Below are 25,531 nucleotides of genomic sequence, written 5' to 3'. Positions count from 1 at the left end.
GAAGGCAATGTATTAGAAGGTTTCTGTAAACACCAGCAAAGACCTGAAATATCCATTAACAAGGGAATAAGAACTAGTTGGATATACTCACTCAGTGTCACAGACAACTGAAAAAACAATATTTATGCCTTACTTCTCCCAAGATGACATTTCCTCTTGTCTTCTGCAGCCATTTTCTGGCTTTCTTGCCTTCCCCCCTGTCCCCCCTTCTTTGTGTGTGTGTAACAGGCATATACGATACTTAAATACTCTTGAAATCCTTTTTTCCCCAAAGTTCTGACAATGCCATTGCCTCTTGAGCCCTCAGACTTTCCCTTCTGTAGCCAAAGCAGACTCCAGTTGCACACATGAAAGAAGCAGCTCTCTAAGCAGGATTTAATTAATTTTCTCCTATTTTGGATTCAAATATGAGCACACTGATGTAGCGTAATTGGTAAAAAATACACAAGCATTTTTGTACCCAGATCCCTAGTAATAATAGTACTATCATCAGCAAGAATAGGCCTCAGACCTTATACTAACTGTGCCCTATAGTACCTACACAAGAGCCCTGGCTGCTAGACTCATTATAAACTTCTTTTGAGAACCTCCTGGGTGAAATGCAGCCTGACACCATGTCTCTTTTTATGGTGTACAGGTTAAGCTCAGAACTTGAAAACATGGGCAAAAGCTGAAAACAGAAACCCCCAAATGACAAACAACTCACTGATGGTCACTTATTCATCACTGGACTGCTATTGAAAGAAAGAAGCAGCTGCTAAGGCAAGGGCTAAAAATGGCCAAACTATGGGATACGGCAGCTGCCCCAGCACGGAAAAGTAATATCCCTCAGTGTTGCACAGTACACAGTGACACGGTGCAGTGGTGGACTAAGAGCTCCCAAGAGACAGAATCGTCTTATAAAAGAAGAAATCAAATTTTCAGGAGGGAAGAGAAAGACAACCCTCGCATCAGTTGCACCTTCCCTCACCCTCAGCTCTTAAGCCTCATCACCTTGACCCTTGGGGACCCAGACCATGAAGTACTGTGCTGAGTGCAGTGTATTGTATATTCACAGCTAATTTAGGATAAGATTGTTAATAACTAGTGATTAATAATGATTAAGAATGAGCCATTAGCATGAAATGTTAATGAACATCAGCCTAGTAAAGTTTAAAATAAAAGTTTAAAACCAGCCAGACTTATCAGTCTTCTAAACAACGCCATCGCTGCAAACTCTGACTCTCTGAGACAGATATACAGGTAGCAAGTTACACAAGCCTACACATACACATATATGCACTTGCAACACTTCCCTACTAATTAAAATTAAGCTTTCTCACCTTCAAGGGTCTATACATCTGCACAATGTATTCAGCTTTTCTATTCCATTGCCCTTTCTGCCATTTTAAGGTTCTTCTTGCAACTGATTTCTGCATAACCCACTTCATATTTTTTCTTTGTCTTTTAGCAGATATCTACATTTTTCCCTTATAGAGTATCAATATTATTTTATTTGTCTTAATCTCACTATCACTTAAAATGCTATACAGAAGTGAAATCTCTCAGTAACATCCATATTTATACCCAGTTGAATAAAAATTAAACTGAAAGTACTGAACAGCTTTATCTGAATGCTGGTCTGTCTACAGATCAAACTGTCTACATGTTTAAATAACTGGGGGCTCAAGGACTGCACCAGGAAATAGCCCTGATACTTAACTGTTGGATCACTGTAAGATGATAGAGAGCGAGCCAAGTTCATGGACTACTGACATATTTCAATATCTTATTAGAAATTGAAGCACTGTTTTGGTATAAACGTGCAAATATTCTAACTCTTGCTTAATAATTGATTTGCTAATTCATACTTGTAAAAGATGCATGTATTTCTATGCCGTAAAGAAACAGAATATTTCACTTACATTTACTAGTTCATTGCATAATTATATCTTAAATTTGCTTGCCAGATAACAGTACTGTGCACAACTTCAAGCCACGAGCATTAAAAGAAATGAGACTATTTGCAATAAATACATAACAGTATTGCATATTCCATAATATTGCATGTTCCATCAGCTTTTAAAACCAAAATTTTTAGATTGTGAAATGCACTCACACACACACAAAAAAAGAAAAAAGAAAAAAAGAAATTCACAAGAAGGTGTGTTTAATTACTTTTTTTCAGTAAGTTCAATTTATTTTAAAATGGCTCAGACGGGAATATGGCAAGTCTGTAGCATGCTGATGTAGGACTTGTGTCCCAATAGAGCAGGCATTGTTGATCCATTACGGGTATAAACAGGGGTGCAAAAAACATCAAAAAATACAGAATTGAAGAAATATTTAAAGGTGTACTTAAACCACACCACCATGAATTTCTCTTTGCAAATATTTAATGCCGCTTGTATGGTATCTTAAATGCTGGAGTAGCACATTTTTATGTCTTAAATTGTACATTTCTGGTAAATAGATAAATATCTTTAGCCTAAGATTTTAGAGATTAAAAAACAAGCTCTCTTCAAATTTTTTCAAAAAACAGTAGCCACAAAATAACATGCTTTTTTAGTCTTGTATAGGAATCTCTTTCACACAGTTTGGTACTGGTTGAGTATAATACATTTTGGAGTAACTCATGAAGTTTGTAATGTTTTCTGAAAGCACAAAAAACCCCCACCCAAACAAACACAACAGTCCTGACTACGTGAAAACACACCCCGTGAATTTGCAACCTAAGACAAAACAGAAGCCCAAGCAATGCATAGCAGAAAGTATCTTATGTAATAGTACTGAGAAATTTGCCACAGACTCTTAAAAATTCTGCAATAGGAAAAAACCACCTTTCCCTATGACATTCTCCTGGTTTCAGCTGGGATAGAGTTACTTTTCTTTCCAGTAGCTGGTACAGTGCTATGTTTTGAATTTAGGATGAGAAGAACGTTGATAACACACTGATGTTTGCAGTTGTTGCTCAGTAGTGTTTAGGCTAAAGTCCAGGATTTTTCAGCTTCTGATGCCCAGCCAGCAAGAAGGCTGGAGGGGCACAAGAAGTTGGGAGGGGACACAGCCAGGACAGCTGACCCAAACTGGCCAACGGGGTATTCCAGACCTTGTGAGGTCATGTCCAGTATATAAACTGGGGGGAGTGGGGCAGAGGGGGGTCACTGCTCAGGAACTAAGCAGCCATCGGTCGGCAAGTGGTGAGCAATTGCATTGTGCATCACTTGATTTGTGTATTCCAATTCCTTTATTATTGTTATTGCCATTTTATTATTGTTGTTATTATCATTATTAGTTTCTTCCTTTCTGTTCTGTTAAACTGTTCTTATCTCAACCCACAAGTATTACCTCCCCTTTCCCCCCCCATTCTCTCCCCCATCCCACTGGGTGGGAGGAAGCGAGTGAGCGGCTGCGTGGTGCTTAGTTACTAGCTGGGGTTAAGCCACAACACACATATAGATTGCTTATGACTTATATTAATATTGTTCTCTCATGCTGTCCTAATATTTTTAAATGTTGTAGGTGGGGGTGTTCTGGTTTTTAATGAATATAGATTAAGCTTCATATTTACAATTTCATTCCTAGCTTTAAAAAAAAAAAAAAGGTGAAATTAATTATCTATGAAAAAAACTGAATGAAGTTTCAAAAATGAGAAAATGGGTAAGTTACTTGCGAAGCAACAATGAGTTAATGACTTTTAGAGGAAGGAAAAGCTGCAGTTTTATATTGTTATTACAATATGAAAGGAAGACTCTATACACTGTTACCTGTAAGGTCTGTGTAAATTGGAGTCAATCAAATAAAACAGCAGCCTGGATAAATGCAATATAAATCTTTAGAATACCATAAAATAAGAAATTAGTAAAGTGTACTAAATTACCAAAATATTTCTTGTCTGGAATACTAATAGAAAAGCAGGAAAGTCATTATGTTTAAAAGAAGAGACAGCTTTAATTATATGAATCTTCAGGAACTGTCATATCAGTAAGCTCATTAGCGGCAATGAAAGTTCCTCCTGCTGATCTAAGAGTACTTAAAAACCAGGATTTGTTATACTTCAAAGCAAAAAGGTATCTTTAATTCATGTACTGTAACAGTGAATTAAGCCTAATTCTAGTATTACAAAAGTAAAAACTAAAACTTTAGCACATAATAGAAAAAAAACACACCACAAATTAAATACCCTGAAGTAAACTACAATTGCATAGGTCACAAGTCCCTTGCTACTTGCCTGTCAAAGTTATATTTTAAAAAATTAAAATTTATTTTTTGTAATGCAATTCACATATTGTGAATGTTTTATCATTTATAAAATAAATGTTAGCTTCACAACTAACAGACCTTGTCACTGCTCTTAAAGCCTTGCAAGCTGTGTTAACAGCTTACTGTATGATAATTACTGGACAATATTAATTAAGTGAAAGGACCAAGAATGTCTCTTCTAAAAAGCATAAAAAAAAAAAAGAGTTGCTAAACATCGTAATGTTCTAATGTTCACCATTTTGAATAAGAAATAACTTGAGAGAGAAGTTTTAAGAACGAGCAAGTACAAAATTAATAAAGATCCAATGTCTGCTAGAAATGGGCTGGCTGATACAAGGACAGTCATGTCAAGGAAGAATTCTGTAAAAGCATCTTTTAAGTAACTTGTTTTAAGAACCTTGTAGAAGACTCAACCACTTGGTAATCAAGCCAAAACCAATAAATGCACAGTATAGTTCCATTTTTATACAGTGTGTTCAACTTAAAAGTTTTCTGTTAATATTGTTCAAATGGCATTTATACATCTTTCTGCCACATTAATTTTGATTTATAATTTAAAGGACACTTGCAAACTATATCTTTATGCCACATATAAAATGGGAAATTATTGTATTTGAAGAAATGAATATGCGGACAGGAAATAAAAACAGCTCAATAAAAAAAATAGCTTGCAACAAAGGTATGTGAGAAAAGAATATTCTTATCAAACTTCATTGATTTAGTCTTGGGAATTACTTTTAAAAATTACTTCAGAGCACAAAGGAATGGCATTCCACCACCTCTACAAAGCCCTAAGCTTTGCTAGGACAAAAGGTAGCAAAAAGGATTTAGAAAGAAATACTGGAAAAAAATACAATCTATATGGTACACAGAAAATTTGAACATTATATTAGTATGATACAAAACCAGAAAAGAATGATCTATCTCCTTACCCAACAACTTTGACCAACAAAGCAGCATATATGCAAACAAAACCTTCCTATCAGATAACAGGAAAAACCCAGGCTGACTTCCTTCCTTCTGTACTATCAGCAGCCTGTAACCTTTAGATGTAACCTTTGGATCCAGTGGTTTTCCAAATTTACTGGAAGTCTGAACTGCCTCCAATAAATACAACCCAGGACAGATTATTCTTGTTGTACAGTATCTTGGAATGGAGGAGATGCTCTAAGCCCTCAATACCCAAATTCTGTTCTAACACAACTAGTATTTCTTCTGGAATAAGCATATTTGACTAGATGATCATCAAGATAAAAGATTTTTGATGACTTCCCCCTCTGTCACTCACTCTCCTTAGCAGCCATAATGATGCCTTGTAATATGTGCTGTGTTTTCCCAGCTCACTGTAGAAGCCTCAATGCAAATCATTCTTGGTCAACTTAGTCTTCATCAGCGTATCAGTAAGTTACATCAGACCAGGTGAGTCTATTATGTCAGATATGGCTGATCACAACCACAGATTCACAGATTTTTTTTGAACTGACCTTTTGGTAAGCTCAAGCAAAAATCGCCACCTCATTAAAAATTTACTGTGCAAAAGTTTGTGCATGTTAAATCAACTTTCTTCGTAAAAATATACTTCTGCAAAAGTACTAAAAACTTAAAAAAAAAAAAGGAATAAAAAAAAAGAACTGCAGTCTTTGGGATCTGATGGATTTTCCAAAATTCCAGTGCAGGAGTCATCTTTCAAAACAAAATGAAATTTTGCAGGTAGGGAAACAAGTATAAACAAACACACTGATATGCTAATCTGTTAAAGACATCCTAAGCCTTTGTCTTTTTCGTACAGGAAAACTGAAATGCAAAATACACCTCAGAATACACCGAAGCAAAATCAACATATATAAACTTGAAAATATGGTCATTGATTTCCACACTACATCATACTGAGTGAGATCAAAGATTCATCTAGTCAATAGCAGACACCTAAAAAAGAACAGAAAGCCTGGACTAACTGATAATTTTACTGGCTACTCTTTCAGTGGTCAGTGTTTTATATCTCAGAAGCTTTCCAGAAGACAATCAGCAGCTTCATATAAGATGACTGTCTACACTGAAAATAACGGCTTCTAATAGGGAACATTTTTCTGTCTGATACACAAAATTCAACCACATTACAACCAATAACATACTAGTAATCAAAAATCAGTGGCCAGTTAACACTGAAGGTAATGCATAAAATACTAAATTTATATACATCAGAAACTCTTTCTATTACCAGTACAAAGAGTTAGATGAAGGGCTTGAAGCATTTGACAGCTATTTAAAAATACTTGAACTTCTAAGTGGTTGTAATGCACCAACTAAAATTGGAAACTTTAAGAACCGCGACAACAGAAAGCGAATTCTATGGGAGTGACCACTATCTCAAGTTCTCTATCAGGAGCAGGTTTTGCAAAGCTGTAATTTGTGGCAGGGAGAATGACTGAGGCATGAGTGACACTGTACAAAGCAATACATATAAACAGTGATATTCTCCAAACTGACATAAACTAAAAAATTTTTAACTGAGACAGCCCACCCAATCTTCTTTTCCTGCAATAGTAGGACAGTGCTGAGGTGGCATCAATTTCTAACATCATGCTTACTCAGTTTAAATTACTTAAGCTGTGATAAAATATAGAGAAGGTACTCTTAAGAAATTAACTGCAAAAACCCCACTGCTGCTTATAATCAGATTTACCATATTCTGTACTGCATGATGAAGCAGTAAAAAGAGGATTTTATTTTTCCACACTTCCAATGCTACTGTTTCATGAAAAACATACACACAAGGAAAAAAAACCCTGTTCTGATTCATGTTTAGAAAAAAAAACAACATAAATTTAAGTGATGGTATGACAGCCTTTCTGCATTTCTGAATTAAAAGACACTGTGTGATTGTACTACACTTAACCATATAAAAGATTGAGAGTTGGACATAGTTTAAGATCTGTTAACAGAAAAGAACTTTTAAAAGAAATCTATTTTGTACAATGATTCTAGAAGACATGTTAGAAGAAATGTAACGGGAAATCCTGTAGTAAATATTAGAGGACTGAACAACAAACATCTTCAAGACCACTCGCAGCAGCTCAAATTACCAATTTATGATATAGACCACTAATGTCTATTTTTAAAATAATGTTAGTAAAAAAATAAGCAACATCTCACATAAAAGACACTGCAATGCACTCAGAATCAAAACTGTTAGTTAGTTATACAAACCTTTGCTAGCTTTATCTAAATGCTGAAAATCCTCAACAAAACTCAGGACATCCTGATAGCTTTCCTCACACACTTCTACAAGAAAATGGAGCAATGTTGTCTTTTGATCTGCCGACTTTGTGTCCTTCAGCTAGAGAGAAAAAAAAATATGTTAAAACACTGAGAATGACTACTTACGACTATTTTGATAATTAATATATATTTCTAATTGTGAAACCAAGAAAGGTAAGAACAAACTGTTGAACTGGTAGAGCTCTTTTAAAGAAAACCCTAGGTAACAGGCTGTTTCATTTTCCCCCTTGCTAAAAATCACTAGAAAGATCACATTAAATATTTCTTAATTCTACGCAATATTTGAGTTCTGTACTCAAAACCAGTGCACATTTCTCTTTTTAAATGTAATTATTTAAGCAATACAGGAATATTTGCAAAACTATGAATAGATTCGTGAAAGTGTAAAAAAAAAAAAAAAAAAACGGAGCTAAATCAGCAAAATCTAACAATACATGATGCACATATCTACTCTATGACGTGATTTCCTCATGTGTGAAGCTAACTCTAGCCTGACAATATTTATGCAGTGGAAGCTGCAACCTCAACCTGCACAAGTTCTTATCAATTCTCAACAGGGCAAACGAGTTCACAGGCTTCATTGTTTAAAAACTTCCGAATTCAAAAATTCTTAAGCACAGTTTTCTTTCTGAACCCTTTATACATATAAAATTATTTTAAGCCCAGCCATTTGAAAACTTGCAGCTACCTGTGTAAAAATACCAACAATTGACAACTGACAAACATTCATTTATACATTTCTGTTGTAATCTCCCACGTGAGCTAGTCTTTCAAACCGTTGGAGAGATTTTTACAAATAGAAAATGACATCTCACATGAAAGTGTTTCTTTGCTACTTAAAAACTATTTCTGCATAAAACAATTTAACAGAAAAAGTATATATGTACATAGGCACACACAAAGTATGCACACAAACTAAAGGGCTGCCACAATCGCACACAGACCTGTACATCTAAATATCGGGGGGAAAAGTCTTTAGTGCCGTATTACAACTAGCACTAAACAAGTAGAAAACTCATGGTAGCTTGTTTCAACTTCAGGACTGTTCTTTAGTTTGGTTACCATGAAAAATACAAGTGATCAGCAACGCTCAGCGGTATAAGAGTAACTAGCACAACAAGGCAGAAAGGAAAAATTACCTTTCTTTCCAAAGAGGGTTCAAAACCAGACACAGAGCTATATGGGGATTACTTCTGAATAAGGAACTGAGAGCAAGATCAATCCCAATTTATATATACATACAGATTTATTATTTTTTCAAAAATATATTACCACAGTTTTCCCATGGTTGCAAATTTCTTATAAAGAGATTTTTTCACACTTCTTGTGCTTCCCAATATCTTCAGAGATCACTTGAGGGGCATTTTATTGATCTGATTTAAAAACCAAATTAGAGCATACTGTTTGCTTTTTCCATACTGTATGTAAATTGAGAATGTTGGATGGTGGTTATCACTGAGGTTGATATTTCATACTTCACTGTAAAAAGTCAGTGATTATTTTCAAAGATCAAAATGCTACTATCTTAATAAATATGATGAGATATACTCTTCCAGAACGTATATGTTTTCCTTCAGATGAGTGGATTAATAATAATGTGAGACATAATTTTTTAAACAAACAGAAAATGGAACACACAGATATATATATATCAAAAGCAAAAAATATATGATAGGGTCATTACTGTATGCAGTGTTATAAAATAAGTTACTTCTACCATGCTGGGAATCTCAGTGAGAAACGTCTCAATAATTAAAACATCACACAAAATTTCTACAATGTGACACTGCTTAAAATACAGGTAGTTAACAAAAGTTAGTTTTGAAAATAAACTAGTGTTATAAACATGCATATAATTTTAATATATCAGTATTTAATGAACAATTGAGTATTAGCATAGCAATATCATATCTCTCTTCTGAGAATATGCACACATGTTCTCTGATGCAGAAGAACTATTACAGTTCAATCCTACACAATGCAGGGACAAGGCAAGATACGGAATTGTCTTCTGCAAAGTAGATAGTCCCTATGCATAGTCAGGCACCAATGAAGAAGAGCAGATAAACTGTATATTCCTCAGATATTACAAAACCCAACATCTTTGAAAGACAGAAGCCACTGTAAATTTCTTAAGTTCTCAGAACCCCTACTGAAAACTGATGCAGACAACAAAGCAGTCTGCAATTTGCAGCTTTCTGGTTTGGGGTCTTGAAGGAATATTGGTGGAGTTTTTTCCTATTTTAATACTAATATTTTTAGTAGTTGAACCAGTTTATTATTCTCAGAACAGAGGAGATTATGCATTAAACAAGACACTACACATAGTTAAGAAAATCCCAAAATTTACACATACATAGTTTTACCTCTGTGTTTCCAGACAAAGTGATCTGTCTGTGTAAGACACAATTTCATAACCAGTGAAGGCTTGGCACTCACGGACTTCCTAAATGAGGCCACAATTGGATGAGGTAAATTAGGAATTGCTGACTAGTACCCTGATACACATAGGATAGTAAATGCGAATTCCCAGCGATTCTCTCTGAAAAATCTGTCAACCTTCAAAAGAACAAGTAGTTGCCTGTAGGTTGCACTTGTCTGGGGATTATCTAGTGTCAGAGATCTGAAATTTTACAGATAATCTCTAAGGTGGCCATAGTTGCTGTGCCCCCCAGCAAAATCTGCAATAGTTGGTATTTCTTTCCTAATCATAGAATGGTTTGGGTTGGAAGGGACCTTTGAAGATCATCTAGTCCAACCCCCTTGCCATAGGCAGGGACATCAATACACTCATATTCAACAACCATTAAGGTTGCATTATCTTCCCCCTAGAAAAGTTTTTAAGCACTGTGCTCTGGTATTTACAAACTAGCATGAAGTGATGCCAAATCAAATATATATGAAATCTCTGTCATTGGAACTTCATTTTTTTACTTGTACATTTCTTATGTAAATGAAACATATTGAGTACTATGATATATATTTATACATAAATTAATAAAGTCCTGAAAGGAGTAAACCAGTATCACCACTTCTAATCATATAACATGATACAGTGTCAAAATTACACTGTACTAAGCATTTTGATAACAGGAAGCAAATTAACTTTTTTGGTCCTTATAGCTTTGTAGCTACATCACCTACAGACCATCAGTAGTGATCAGCACTTCTCTCGAGCAGAAGGTTGGACTAGATGCCTACTGGCATCCCTTCCCACCTGAATTATTCCATGATTCTTAGAAACATGCACACACTTCCCAACTAGTCAACTACATACCCTATTCGAAGTATTACTTACTTTAGCTCTTAATTTGGCCTCACGGAGACTCTTTGAGAATTATTAGTATACCTGGATTTCAAAAGCTGTCCACAATCATCTTCACTATCAAGTTCTTAACTATCCTTCCAGTTAGGAAGCTTTTGTAACTTTTAAGCAAACTTCTTTTGTTACCAGCAAAGACAATTATTCCATCTCCTACCTTAGCTACAGAGAAAACAAATGCTCCAATGCCTTCTTTATCATAAATTAATAACAAAAGAACACTTATGTCCTCCTCATGTTCCTCTTTGCTAAACTAAATACACACAAATGCTTTTTTTTTTTCAGTTTGGAAGTGTTACATGTTACTGTCATCTGGATTCTCACCAGTCAGTCTATATATTTTCTGCAGTAATTCAGACAAAACTTCACTTAAAACCTTACCAGCACCAAGGAAACAGTAGATAATTACCATCTTTATAATACATAGAAGGTCCACTAAAAGAAACATTTTTTTTTTCTCTCCAACAGAATGTTGTAACATCCTGTAAAGCTAAATAACCTGTAAACATGCAAATCTAAGCTAGTATGAGATTCTAGATTATCAAATGCATTTAATGCCAGAGCACTATAGAGCTAGCCAGGACTTAGAGACCATTTTCTGGAATTCTGCCTAGCCATTCACTCCTTACTTTCATTATCTGCACACATCACTTCCCTTTCCTATGTGTAGTACTTCATGGTAGTCTTCAAAATTTTCATCTTCTAGATCTTAAATTTTGAATAATGATTAATTTTTGATCCTCCTCTGCAAAGTACCTGTAACAATTAACTCCATATTGTTTTCATAAGTATACTTCTTTTTTGTTGCCTTGTGCATTAAAAATACAGAGAATATAACCAGACAGATTCTTGTAAAATTATACCTAAGAAGTAAATGCACCCAATTAGAGAGAGAACCTTTAGTACGTTCCTTCTGAACATGTTTCTCAACAAGTTGTACTTTTAACTCAATAATTTCATCTACACTGTATTTCTCTAGGTGGCTGATGCATGCTTAAATGTTTACTTTAGACTAGGGAAGATATATAACTTATTCTCTATGAATATTTAAGTTATAGGTAGTGCATTCAACACTCGAGAACCATAGTGAAAGAATTCTTCTGAAACATAGCAGAGTAAGGGTCATTATTTTAAAGAATGTAGAAGTTAACATATTGTATTTTTGCTTGTGTAAAAAGATAAAGAAGCTGAGAGAAGACAAAGAGTACATACAAACTTCCAAATAATTCTTTTCTCATAAGGACTATTACATACATGTGCACTCTCCACAGATTTTGCAGTGACCTGCCAGAGAGCACATGAAAAAAATAACAACAATAAGTAAGGGGAAGGGTATTAGGATTAGAATAGATTATAAATTAACACTCAGGAAATTATAGATGTCTTCCTGTATATACCTTATATAAAAGTTGAAAGAGTGAAAACGTAAGGAAAAATAGAAGAAAAAGGGAACTGATGAAACTGAGTAACAACAGAAAAGAATCAGATGAGAAAATTTATGTAAAACAGAAAATATAACTGTAGTAAAACAGATTAAAATGTGACAGTCTTAAAAGTGTAAGATGACAACACTACTATGATGACAGTGTCCTTCCATAACCTTATTTAGTTTGGGGTTTTTTTATTATTATTATTCTCTCAACATGGAATCATCTGAAAGTTTAAATGCAAACCAGTCTCAAGATGGCTGTACACAGACTAGCTGTATTGTTCAAACCATCAACTAATGCTAAGAATTATGGGAGGGAAAAAAAAAAGAAAACAAAAAATTAACTGCAGAAAAAACCCATCAAAACAAAGTATTTAAGTCGCATCATAAAATCAAATTAAAACCTCAGTGTAATGCTCAACATGGACATTTCAAAACTCACTTTACATAGGGAGCTGAGATTATATCCAAAGGTCTGTGCATTTCGAGAACCTGCATTCATGTAGTTTCCCATTAACAATACTAGTTCCAAAAGCTTGCTAAAGCTTTTACTCTTCTTTATCTCTTCACAGGCAGCACTGACAGCCATGATGTCAGGTTTGATGTTGTTCACCTGCTCCTCAAACTGAAGCTTAAAAAGAATAGCACTGAGCCGTGGCCGTAGTCTCTTCACGTTGCTCATCTGATTGAAAAGAAAATAGGAGATTTCCTTTAAAATTCATGGTACACTTTGGCACTGTACAAATGCATACAATCTGAAATGATTTATTGGTGTGACAGGCTTGAAGAAGCAATATATCTGCTATAACTGATAGCAAATGAACGAATGAATGAGAGACACTTGGGTAAGCAACTGAAATCCCATCTTGTGGTTAATACGAACTGCCCCCATCCTGTCCCAATAACTAGTATGTGTAAGCAATAAAAGATAAAGTGTCATCATATATCACATCTGTCAACTCATATACCAAATCCTGTAAAACTAATCCAAGTTTATGACCCAGTAGTTGCAAAGTAATAAAAGTAGTTCGCAGATTTTGTATAACTCGGGATGTACCAAAACAAGGTAAATCTCATTTTCTGGTGCAAATATTTAAAAGCTGATTTCAATAAAAGCTTAGTATAAACTTGCAGGAAAATAACGGTTTTGAAAAAAAATCTCAGCTATGAAACACTTAATATAGCATATGTTAATATATACCAGTATTCATACCATATACTCCTGTAGACTAACCTCACACAGTTAATTAGGTAAAACAGAAGGGTCCGAGGAAAACAGTAGCTTCTGTAGATCATGCGCAAAAGACCTGGCTTTTTCTGTGGTTTACTGGTCAGATATTTTCAACAGAAGTTTCAATCTTCCCATATAGCTTAGGTCACTGAATTCCCAACCCAGAGTTACTTTGCACATTATTTACTATCTCCAAACAACAAGACTTCAGTTTTTATTGCTTCTTTAAATCAAGGAACATTGAACGCATATTAATGCAATAAATTAAATTCCTCCATCTCTCAAGTTTCCAGTGTACTACTCATCCTTCCAACTCTATCACAGTGTCCTGGTTTCAGCTGGGATAGAGTTAATTGTCTTCCTAGTAGCTGGTATAGCGCTGCGGTTTTGAGTTCGGTCTGAGAAGAATCTTGATAACACACTGATGTTTTCAGTTGTTGCTAAGTAATGCTTAGTCTAAAGTCAAGGATTTTTCAGCTTCTCATGCCCAGCCAGCAAGAAAGCTGGAGGGGCAAAACAATTCGGGAGGGGACACAGCCAGGGCAGCTGACCCCAACTGGCCAAAGGGCTATTCCATACCACGTGACGTCATGCCCAGTATATAAACTGGGGGGAGTGGGGGTGGGGGCATCACTGCTTGGGAACTAACTGGGCATCTATCAGTGGGTGGTGAGCAATTGCATTGTGCATTATTTGTATATTACAATCCTTTTATTATTACATCATTTTATTAGTGTCATTATTATCATTATTAGTTTCTTCCTTTCTGTTCTATTAAACCGTTCTTATCTCAACCCACAAGGTTTACTTCTCCCGATTCTTTCCCCCATCCCACTGGGTGGGGGGAAGTGAGTGAGCGGCTGCTTAGCTGCTGGCAGGGGTTAAACCACGACACAGAGAAATCTTCAAACATTTTTTAAGCTTGGCATCACATACAATCCCCAAAGCTTTCTGTTTTTCATTCTTGTTCCTTTTCTTCCTACCAGGCATTACATGTTCCTTGCTTTTTCCTTCTTCCACAGCAGAAATCATGTTTTTTTTCCTCCCTGTTCTGGTTCTGTTTGCACTTGAGAAACACTTAGTCTCAAATTCTGCCATGAGCTTCTTCCCTCATTTTTCCCTATCCTTGTTTTCTCACCAATTTGATGAATTCTGTAAGACCTTCTTCCCCATCCTTGTATTTTTCCTTCTCAGGGCAAGGTTCAAGCCAATAATGCCTTGACAACTCCTGAAATCCTAAACTAGGCTTGGGTTTGTTTTATTTTGTTTTGTTTTTTTTTTTAATAAAAAAACCCCATGTTATGGTTTCCAGCTATCAGTATTCTCAATGCACGAAAAGCAGCAATACTATTGGCACTTCTCCTATAAAGTAATAGGTTTCACGTAGTGGCCTTAAAAGTTTGTCTTTAAACTGGATATAGCCCCCTCCAATCCACAGCAATACCAAAGGTTTTACAGAATATTTCTCAACACGTATCTAGCCTATCAATGCGAAAATCGCTGACAGTGCAACGTTCACAAGTCATTTGGTGCCAATTATCCCACAATAGACTCAGTGAAAAGGATAATGGTGACACTCTTCATCCATTTCAGTGTAAAGTCAAACAAGTTACCTTTAACTGATACTGAAGGCTGTCTAATCCAAAGGGTTTGATACAGAAGCAGAAGAGGGTGAAATTTACAGTCTATTTTATTGGTTTTACTGTGACAGCAGTAGAAAATAAAATCAGGTAGAGTTAACATTTTATGCTACTAAGCCACTTCTGCAATGCCTGCCTAGCAGTGCAACCACCTGGTGATATCCCATTGAAGTAAATACGCCATTTGGATTTTAGTTCAGGTAAGAAATCTTCAAGTAAAATAAATAAGCAATCCTTTCCACTAACACATTGGTTTTCATCACAGAGCAGAGCACACAAACAGGATGCCTTTCAGATGAAACTAGGTTGAAAAATCAACTCCACTACTGAGCTTTAGTCCACAGACTGCCTGCAGACTGGTCCTAAAGTAAAACATTAAACATGTATACAGTTTGAATGTTAGCTCAGTATCAACTGTAGGCAGACATTCTGTACTCATCATACACTAAATAACATCCAATAGCGTGGTAAAACTCTTACTTAAGAACGGGTAAGCAAGGATAATGGGATTTGAATTTAAATAGGGCATTTCACAGGGAAATAGAAACAGAAATACCCAAAATCCACCTAAAATGAACATAGTGCTCTTACTACTTTACACCTAATTTAAGAATAAATACCTAAAAGAATATTAAGGAACTAGATAGAGGCAAGTGTCACAAGGTCATTCTCCCAGCTCCATCAGGAAGAATCTAGTATTAACTCCTTTTCCTCAAACTCCTCACTCACTAGATTTATATATGTACTACTACTTTTCAGCATAATGAGAATATTATTCTTAATTTTAAGTTTTGCTCTCTGTTCGGCCAGGAAGAATTTAAGACTAGACTAGAAAATCCACAAAACTTCATTGAAATTATCCAGACTTTTAATATTTGTCCCTACTCAGGGTGCAATAGAGATGATCATTAATATTAAACCATAGGAACTAACAAAATAAAGTGTAAGCTGCATTGATTTTTAAATGGTACCAAGCTCAAGATACTACAGAACCAGCAGATGATGCATCATTTAGTGACTCTTGTCTTCTCAGACAGGCTGATTCTTGATACTGAAATAATCGCGTACTTTAGATCACAAAGATGGGTTGCACAAACATGAGCAAGCACATATACATAAAAAATGCAAAGTTTTTATCAGAACCAGTTGAACTACAACAAACTAAGAAGTTTTGTACATAAGTCTTAAGGATGGATGCAGAAATATGTCATCTAAAAAGTCAGGAACAGAAGCACATGCCAGAAACACAACAGAAATGCCATTGGGTGCTTTTTTATTATTGTTTTTTAAACACTCTGAAATCCATAGTTCATGTACAAGGTACTATTTTTTACTTGTTTGCTAAGTCAATAACTGAGCACGGAGGAGATGGAGAGTTCCCTTAGCAATATGTGGCTTTCTTTGTGACATGTAGTCTACAAATATATTCAAACTGTAAAATCCATACACGTCATCACAAGAGATGCTAAGAATTTGTGTTGCAATGTTGAGCGGCTTATGTTCATTCCCTATACTTTTTTATACTCAGCATATAAGTCTACTTATGTGCTTACAGTGGAATCCTGAAAACAGATAATCCAAATAACTAAAAAGGGAAGTTGAAGTAGAAAGCTAAAGAATGAGCAGACTACATGTCAGAGAACTCAGTGTATAGGTAACAAATTGTGCTATTTTTCACGTAATAGTCCACAAGAATATTCTCACTATGTGCAAGTCCAAATGGGAACTGACAACTGAGTTGAGCTATCCAGTAGCAGCTCACATAGCCCTTTATCCAACAGCAAAGAGAGTTTTTTCTCTCAAATACAGCATAAATCAGAAGGCACCTGCAAGAGTGTGCCATGTGGTAAACGTGTACTTTCACTGTCTGCTTTGTTGATGCCAAGTAAAGGAACACGTCTCAGAAGTTACCCTGACATTAAATTTTGATCACTGAATGGGATTCATTCTTACCACAAGCTAATAGAGAAAAACACTGCAAGTGTTCCAGTTTCACAATACACCTTCCTTAAAGGTTCAACAGTGTCGAGGCTGTCAGACCACCTGAAAGTGTTCCAATCCAAAAATTAAAATAGCCGTTATAGCCAAGCAGACTAAAAGAGTAAACTGGAAGGGCATCCCCTGTGGAAAACGTATGGTTTTCATCACTGCGGCATCAGTGAACTCTACAGACTGCATAGGTATAAAGTGTGACTTTCTAACACTTATCTTTAGACTCAGGCACTTGAAAAGCAGAAAAAAAAATTCAAGTAAGGAAGAACTGATACCTTAAAAGACTTTGTATCGTATTTAAAGAAGAAAAAAGAACACCCTGCTCAATTTGAAATGGGCAGTCAACATGCCCAAACCTTAGGGAAGACCACCAGCATTCTGGAAAGACCAAACATTAATTCAGCATATAGGAAGTTAATCCACGATAATGGAACAGTATTTTTGTTCAGATGTTTTAATGGCTATGTGGAAATAGTACATCTTTCTTCACCTTTGACACAGTCTTTTTCCCAAATAAATGATAATAAAGTCAAGAACTGACAGCTCAAAATTAAAATAATTTATGAGAAATCAAAAGTCTTTATATTTACAATGTCGATATGTGTACATGCAAACAATTGAACTGATGACTTTTCAGCGTTACTAGCACTGATAGAGGGAACATCCTGCTACTCTGTTTCTCCAGCTTGAATTATAAACAGCTTGTATTTGCACCACTGACTTGATTTCTTGTAAATCCAAGATTCTCCTAAGACATTCAAGTTGGAACAGAAGGGAGTGTACTGTAAGTGACACAGGGACAACACCTATCAATTACCTCCTAGCTGCACACAGGTAGCCTTCTCTTGTCTTGTGGATGACAGTGCACTGATACACAGTGCAGAAAATCCCTGGTACTGTTTTTGATGGCATTACGTTCAACAAAGATGGACCGGCAAGGCCAGTCTGCAGATCTCAGAAATGAGGGGATTCCTTTTGAGTACTCCAGAAGTCACCTGTCTCATGAAATACATCTAAATTGCCAATGGGGGCTACAACACAGTTGTCAAAATAAGACAAGTTTACGGTCTTCATGCTGAAATTCAGATAGGTATATTCTACTATAAAAAGAAAGAGGTGACTTTTTTTGTCTTATCTAAAAAATACAATTAGATTTACTGACATCTTGATCAGAATGGAACGTAGAGACAGCTTTTGTTTCTCCAAGTTAAACTTAGACAATGGTATTTTCCTAAACAGGAATAATCCAAGAGTGGGAGGATCTGAGTTTCCCAAATTCTTCTATTTTTGAGAGATCTATGAGAAGTCAGGGTTTGGGTTTTTTTAAAGGTACATATGGAGCAGATACCACTAAACTGAAAAGCTTTACTCATGGGAAAATAAGTCAAGAGTTTAATATAGGTAAAAATCCTCTGTAAAATCTCTAATTAGCCGGATAGCAAACAAATAAATTCATACCAGAAGTCAAAGGCAGAAGTCAGTGAGGAATTGAAAAATAGAATAATATAATATCAAACCAAATGGAGAAAAGTTTCTAAAAGTAAAACAAACCTAGCTGTATTCTAGATTGAAAAATCTCATCACCTTAGCTCTAAAATAAATGCCTCGTCTTCTGTCTGGCTACTTCCAGGAACCCACCTCCTAATGAAAAGTAAGTCTACAATATTACTCTGAGTCTTCCAACATACAGGCCATGAAGGTGCAGACAGATGATTAAGGTCTGGATGGGAATGTCTGAAAACGATGACAGCGGGCTTCGTACTTTCCATCAGGCTGAACAACCATAACTCCAACATAAAACTGGAACTTGATGCTATGTAATTATTTAAGCAATACACAGTGGTAACAGACCACAGTAGCAGCTAACTGTGATGTCTTGGATGTGACAGACACGACCCATTTCAAAAAAGCTCAGATGTCTAGCACATTCATATTTAGTACAGTCTTCTCTACTGACCCAACAAAATGTCCAAGTTATTTCCTAAGCAGGAAGGTATGCATCTATCATGACAGTACTGGTAAGGAAAAAAGCATTCCACTATAGATCTTCTGTGGTCCTGTCAACAGGTAATTCAATAATGGCTGTGGAATTTTTATCCGTATGGTTATTTAGTGTATTTGGAACCACAGATAATCTATGGCAAAACCAGTCTGACATGAAGTGTCACATAAGTGAATGCTGTGGAAGACAGCTTGCATAGATTGGAGAAAGTTCCCCAGTTCTACAAAATGATCACAGGGAAAGGAAATCCTAATGCACTTGGGCTCCATAGGAGCTCCATTGAGCTCTAAAGTCTGAAGCTGGAATAGGTGAAATACCTGCATAGTAATTTCAAGCTCCAGGGATCTAAGAGGTACTGACTAGCCTCAAGATTCTTTCAGCACAGCTGCCCTACATCAGCCAGTTATTTGGATGCCTTGCTCAATTTAGGTGGCTAAATTCCAAGAAACCCTTGCAGCTGCTGAGAGTCAAAATGGCACAATCATGTATTATCATGGTCCTTACTCAAAACAGAAGTGTTTTTCTTAAGATGTTCACATCACAACATGAACATTAGAGGATTGCTTACATTTCTAGTGAAGCAAAAGCATCAAATCAGATTCAGGACAGGTTCTTGAGACATTTAGAGGAATTTGCAAAGCGAATGGCTGGAGGCAAAAGATGAGGACCCTTCAGACAAACCACCTTACAGATCTGAAGTTGTAGAGATATCTGCCAAGAAAAAAACTGAAAGAGATAGCCTATGTATGTGCTAGAAGAAACAACAACAAACCAATTCCAGCCATCTGAATTAACATCAGACAACAATAAGACAATTTTTTTTAACCTATTCTTTAGATTAGCTACCCAAAACAGTTTTACCAGAACTTAAGAGGGATAGAAGTGAGACCTGCTGGTACTGAATCTTTTACAGGAACGTTCCTCTATTATTCAGCATCACAATCTTTCAGTGATAAAGAGGAAATAATATAATCCAATCCAATCCAATCACAACTGCAAACACTCAGATCAGTGCAGATCATAATGGCCACTTTCAGAAGGTATTTCCGGAGCCTGGTTCTCCATCCTATCCAGGTTCAAGGTTTGAAAGAGACCAACATTACAGGAGTTAAGGATGTTCTCCCTCTAAACAGCATAAATAACCTGACTGCAATTTGCCATAAAGATTTTTTAAACAGTCACAGATAGCAGATAATAGAAAGTTAACCTTTAGCAACACTCCTGGAAAAGCTAGAATTACTGAGAGAGAACAGTGACAAGGCAGAGCAGCAGATACACATGACTTCTAGAAGACAACAGAAGGTAAGGTTTACAGAATGAAATTAACGCAATCAAAATATCTCACAGCACAGACTCACCTCACCACTTCAGGATTTTAAACAAACTGAAATGTCCCTAGGTATGGCTGCACCAAAGCATCAAGTATTAGGAAAGGCAGAGTACAACTCTGCAGATACAGTGATAGTATGATATTTTCCAGACAACAGTGAAAAACATTAATACATTCTGAGTTATCCTCAATGAGGACATACAGGTGAAACCATCAGCTGAATATGGAATTGATCATTTTAAGTGTCTGCTGAATTATTTAAGACAAACTAGCCTTCATCAGGCCTCACTCTAATCTTCAATTTACTCTAGTGAAATCTCTTCCTTTGGTACGAACTCATTAAAAACACATCCATCAACGAAGAAGCTGTGAAGCCACGTGAGGATTGCTTGCCAAATTCTATTTGGGTTAGCTATCAGTGTATTTCACAAGGTCTGGGCATTAATTATTTCTGAAACAATATTTCATAACTCCCTCAATTTTATCTTTGAGTAAATAAAAGTGATCAAGGAAAAATCTGGCTTTTTTTTTTTTTTTTTTTCACTCCCAGACAATATGGAACATATTTCCAAATATCTCAAGTTTTAAGAAAAGAAATAAAGCAAGAGCTATCAATCACACGTGGCTCTTGAGATGCTGTTCTCAGGTGTGAGACTCCTAGCACAGTTGCCTACACCCGAGGTCAAATGTCCACTAATAACATCCTGACAAGTATTAGCAACTTCTTCCATCAAAAGTGTTTATAAAGAATGTCAAAATTATGATTTCTTAAATGGAATTGCCCTTACAGATTTAAAACCATATTAATTAACATACCTAGGATTATTTTACACCACTAAGGATTACAGGCACTGCTGAGTCTACACGCTTACTACTGGACACAGCTCCCTCCATGCAGCATAACAAAATCAGAACTACTTCTGGGAATGCTTCCTGGTGCAATAGGCGGTTAACATTCATTGGCACGGATAGGCCTGAAGCCTTAGCATTGTTGTGTGGGCAAGAGAGTGGGGAGAGGTGGATGTATGCTGCTGGGGAATTGGTGGGGAACTATAGTTACAGAACATTCTTAGCTGGAGCAACAAGAAAGCCAAACCTCTAATAACAACATCCAACTATATTTTGAGTATTCTGGCACTCATCTATATAAACTGCATCCCAAAGTAACTTGGGGAGGGTGGGAGCAAAGACCTGCAGCCACCTGATATGGGACCAAACATTGCCATGCACCTCTGTACCTCCAAAAACTCTGTGCGATGTCAGGCCTGAGAGATGCAGGGATGCCTGCTAGACACTCAAGTTCTGAACAGCTGGAACATGCGTGTACCCAGCTCCCCTACGATGTGCTGCTCTGTCTTCCCCATGGTGAAAAAGGCAAGATGTGCTTTGTAACCATTAGAACTTGCCTTAATGAACCCATATGCCTCTTTTATTCTTCAGTCCTGAACTATCTGACCAGATGCCCAGCTCTTGAGATCTCTTGCTATCTCCCAAACTGTGCCCAGAAATTGGGAAAGTGCAATTCTGCACAGGCCAAAAGCATACCCGTCTCTATTCTAACTTAGTACTATGGACAATTAAGATTCAATGTCCAAAAGCATTCTCCAGTGCTTTTTAGTTGATTAGTACAGACACAGCCTTAAAATACCATCTAGTGATTTATAATACCCACAACTGCTAAAAATCGTGGGATACAAAGTGGTTCAGAAAGTTACTTTCAAAATACTGCATAATATCCAAAGCTGTCCTCGTTTCAGCTGGGATAGAGTTAATTGTCTTCCTAGTAGCTGGTACAGTGCTGTGGTTTTGAGTTCGGTCTGAGAGGAACGTTGATAACACACTGATGTTTGCAGTGGTTGCTAAGTAATGCTTAGTCTAAAGTCAAGGATTTTTCAGCTTCTCATGCCCAGCCAGCGAGAAAGCTGGAGGGGCAAAACAATTCGGGAGGGGACACAGCCAGGGCAGTGACCCAAACTGGCGAACGGGCTATTCCATACCATGTGATGTCATGTCCAGTATATAAACTGGGGGGAGTGGGCCTGGAGGGTGGAAATCACTGCTTGGAAACTAACTGGGCATCGGTCAGCGAGTGGTGAGCAATTGCATTGTGCATCACTTGTTTTGTATATTCCAATTCTGTTATTATTATTGTCATTTTATTAGTGTTATCATTATCATTGTTAAGTTGCTTCCTTTCTGTTCTATTAAACTGTTCTTATCTCAACCCACGAGTTTTACTTTTTTTTCTCCCAATTCTCTCCCCCATCCCAGTGGGATGAGGGGGAAGTGAGTGAGTAGCTGCGTGGTGCTTAGCTGCTGGCTGGGGTTAAACCACAACAAAAAAAAATATAAAAATTGATGAAAACTGAAGTTGGATGGTTTTGGTCCCTACTATTCCCTGAATTATTTTAGTACAAAAAAAAAGAAAGGCCACCAAGGACACGAAGGACAGCATATGCAAAACAACACTTACAGATCAAAAAGAATAAAGGATTTCAGACCTCATACAAAATGTAAAAGCTATGTGGATTCTCTGAATCATCACCTGCAACAAGGTATCTTAATCAACATTATTTTGCTTCCTCTCAAATACAAATATATTGAAGAGTAAGAAAAAAAACCAAATCCATCCAACATTTGCCTCCAGTATTTTCAGCAGAAAACAGCAATGCAGATGAAGTCAGTAAACCTCTGTCATTCCAGAATCTCTTTTTCTGAATTTAAAATTATAACTTGTATGATCAAAACCTGAGAGAAGCTTAACTCAAAAAATGGGATATCAGTCTGTGTTACCAATTCTTTACCATTAATCCACTAATAAAATTCACCTAACCAGTTTGAGATGAATTTCAAGGTAGCTTGCTTAGTAAAGGCAGAGATCAGATAATCATGCTATGACCTATGGCTTTACCTGAGATTTGTGATATGATATCCTACGTGCAAAGTGTTTATTTTCATCAGAAAGCTGTTCTTAAAAATAAGTAATTAAGTAGTGGTATCATACTAATTGCAATGTTTATATGCCATAAGCTATCCAAAACAATACTGTGTTTGGACATTTTGGTTAGTGTACGTATATAATAAGCTGGGAAACATCCTTCACTCCATTCTGGTCTTTTATGGGAGAATTAACTATGTCACCCAAAAAGGGTGCCGGATCAAAACGATGTTGATTACAGCTTCCATAGTTTCCCTAGTCAGTCAAATCCATTGTTTTGTTATTCCCACTATTAGAAAAAGATCCCCATTACCTAACCTTTATTTTTTGTGTCAAAAATGTAAGCCTATTACATACTGCTGTACCAACCATCAGTATTCATGATAAATTATTCCCTTCCTTTTTCCATTTTTCCTACATGTATTTTGAGAACACTCTGCCTTGGTCTTAATTTAAAGGACTTACAAACAATATTTCTTCATATTAGATGTTGCTATAGCTATCATCATTAGTCATAGAATCATAGAATGATTTGGGTTGGAAGGGACCTTAAAGATCATCTAGTTCCAAACTGCTGCCATGGGCAGGGACACCTTCCACTAGACCAGGCTGCTCAAAGCCCCATCCAGCCTGGCCTTGAACACTGCCAGGGATGGGGCAGCCACAACCTCTCTGGGCAACCTATTCCAGTGCCTCACCACCCTCACAGAGAAGAATTTCTTCCTTACATCTAATTTAAATCTACCCTCTTCCAGTTTAAAGCCACTACCCCTTGTCCTATCACTCCATGCCCTTGTAAAAAGTCCTTCTCCAGCTTTCCTGTAGACCCCTTTTAGGTACTGGAAGGCTGCTATAAGGTCTTCTTGGAGCCTTCTCTTCTCCAGGCTGAACAACCCCAACTCTTTCAATTTCATGTATGTTTACTGGCTGCAAAATGAGGACACAACTGATTCCCGTCTGACTTCCCATCCATTAGAATCCACTGTTCTTTATCAGAACTGCTCTGTTAACTATAGACTTTAACTCTACAATCACTGCCATTTAAATCTCAAGTCACTGCTGTTCCTAAAATATTTTTCACTCTCATTAAGCAACCTGTACTAGGCAAAAACTGTTTAGTAAAAAGAGGTACCCAGCAAAAAAGGAAATTATTAAAGAGTCAGTCACAACAGAGCAATGTAACAAGAGGATGGTTACTGTCATCTGAATTATAATGTTTCCAACACAAAGAAAGCATAGTGTATCCAACCCCCCCCCCAAGTATTGTTTGAAATGTAAATTACGTCAACATATCTGAAATACTTAAGTTGTACATTTATCATTCCCAGAGTCTTTCAAACACTGTATTTACTACACAAATAAAAAGAAGAGTTGTCTGTCAACAAGTTCTTTTTCAAGCGGCATGTTTCTTGCTGAACAGGTTTTACAAGTATGTAAAAAGTGTTCAATGTCTTCTTTTTCATGGTGGTGCTTCCTGTCTGAAGGATAAACAGTCACAAAAGCCCTTTTTACTCCGGCTACATTATTAGGTCAATGTGATTTCTTCCTGCTGTACTTTTCTTTAACAGAAATATGAAGGTTGATACAAATAGAAATGTGTGCATGTAAGCAGCAGAAGACACAGCACTACAAGGGTCAACAGAATGAGCTGTATTTCTCAGCATTCCCAGCAGGTTGCAGGGGCAAGTTGAATACGAGTCAACAGTGTGCCCTGGCAGCCAAAAGGGCCAACCGTGCCCTGGGGTGCATCAAGCACAGCATAGCTAGGTCGTCGAGGGAGGTGGTTCTCCCACTCTACGCTGCACTGGTGTGGCCCCACCTCAAGTACTGTGTGCAGTTTGGGACGCCTCAATACAAGAAGGACATCAAACTATTAGAGGGTGTCCAGAGGAGGGTGACCAAGATGGTAAAAGGTCTCGAGAGCAATACTTTTGAGGAGCAGCTGAGGTCACTTGGTCTGTTCAGCTTAGAGAAGAGAAGGGTGAGTGGTGACCTCATCGCAGTCAACAACTTCCTCACGAGGGTCAGCGGAGATGGAGGTGCTGATCTCCTCTCTCTGGTGAGCAGTGACAGCACATAAGGAAAGGGAATGAAGCTGCATCAGGCGAAGTTCAGGTTGGACATGA

At 36.8% G+C, this 25,531-nt stretch overlaps 1 protein-coding gene across 3 annotated transcripts in view; it reads right to left on the bottom strand.

Annotated features, from left to right (window-relative positions):
• DIAPH3 (diaphanous related formin 3) overlaps window positions 1-25,531 on the bottom strand; it is a 242,630-nt gene that overhangs the window by 92,903 nt on the left and 124,196 nt on the right. For all 3 annotated transcript variants that reach the window (XM_049815693.1, XM_049815694.1, XM_049815695.1), the window contains 2 exons: window positions 12,715-12,954; window positions 7,450-7,579 (listed from right to left, as the gene is read on the bottom strand). In XM_049815693.1, the coding sequence (XP_049671650.1) occupies window positions 7,450-7,579; window positions 12,715-12,954 (370 nt within the window). The remainder of the gene's footprint in view (window positions 1-7,449; window positions 7,580-12,714; window positions 12,955-25,531) is intronic.

This window comes from Accipiter gentilis, chromosome 13, assembly GCF_929443795.1.
Source record: "Accipiter gentilis chromosome 13, bAccGen1.1, whole genome shotgun sequence".
Lineage (NCBI taxonomy): Eukaryota > Metazoa > Chordata > Aves > Accipitriformes > Accipitridae > Astur > Astur gentilis.
This window is presented reverse-complemented; position numbering and strand designations above follow the sequence as displayed.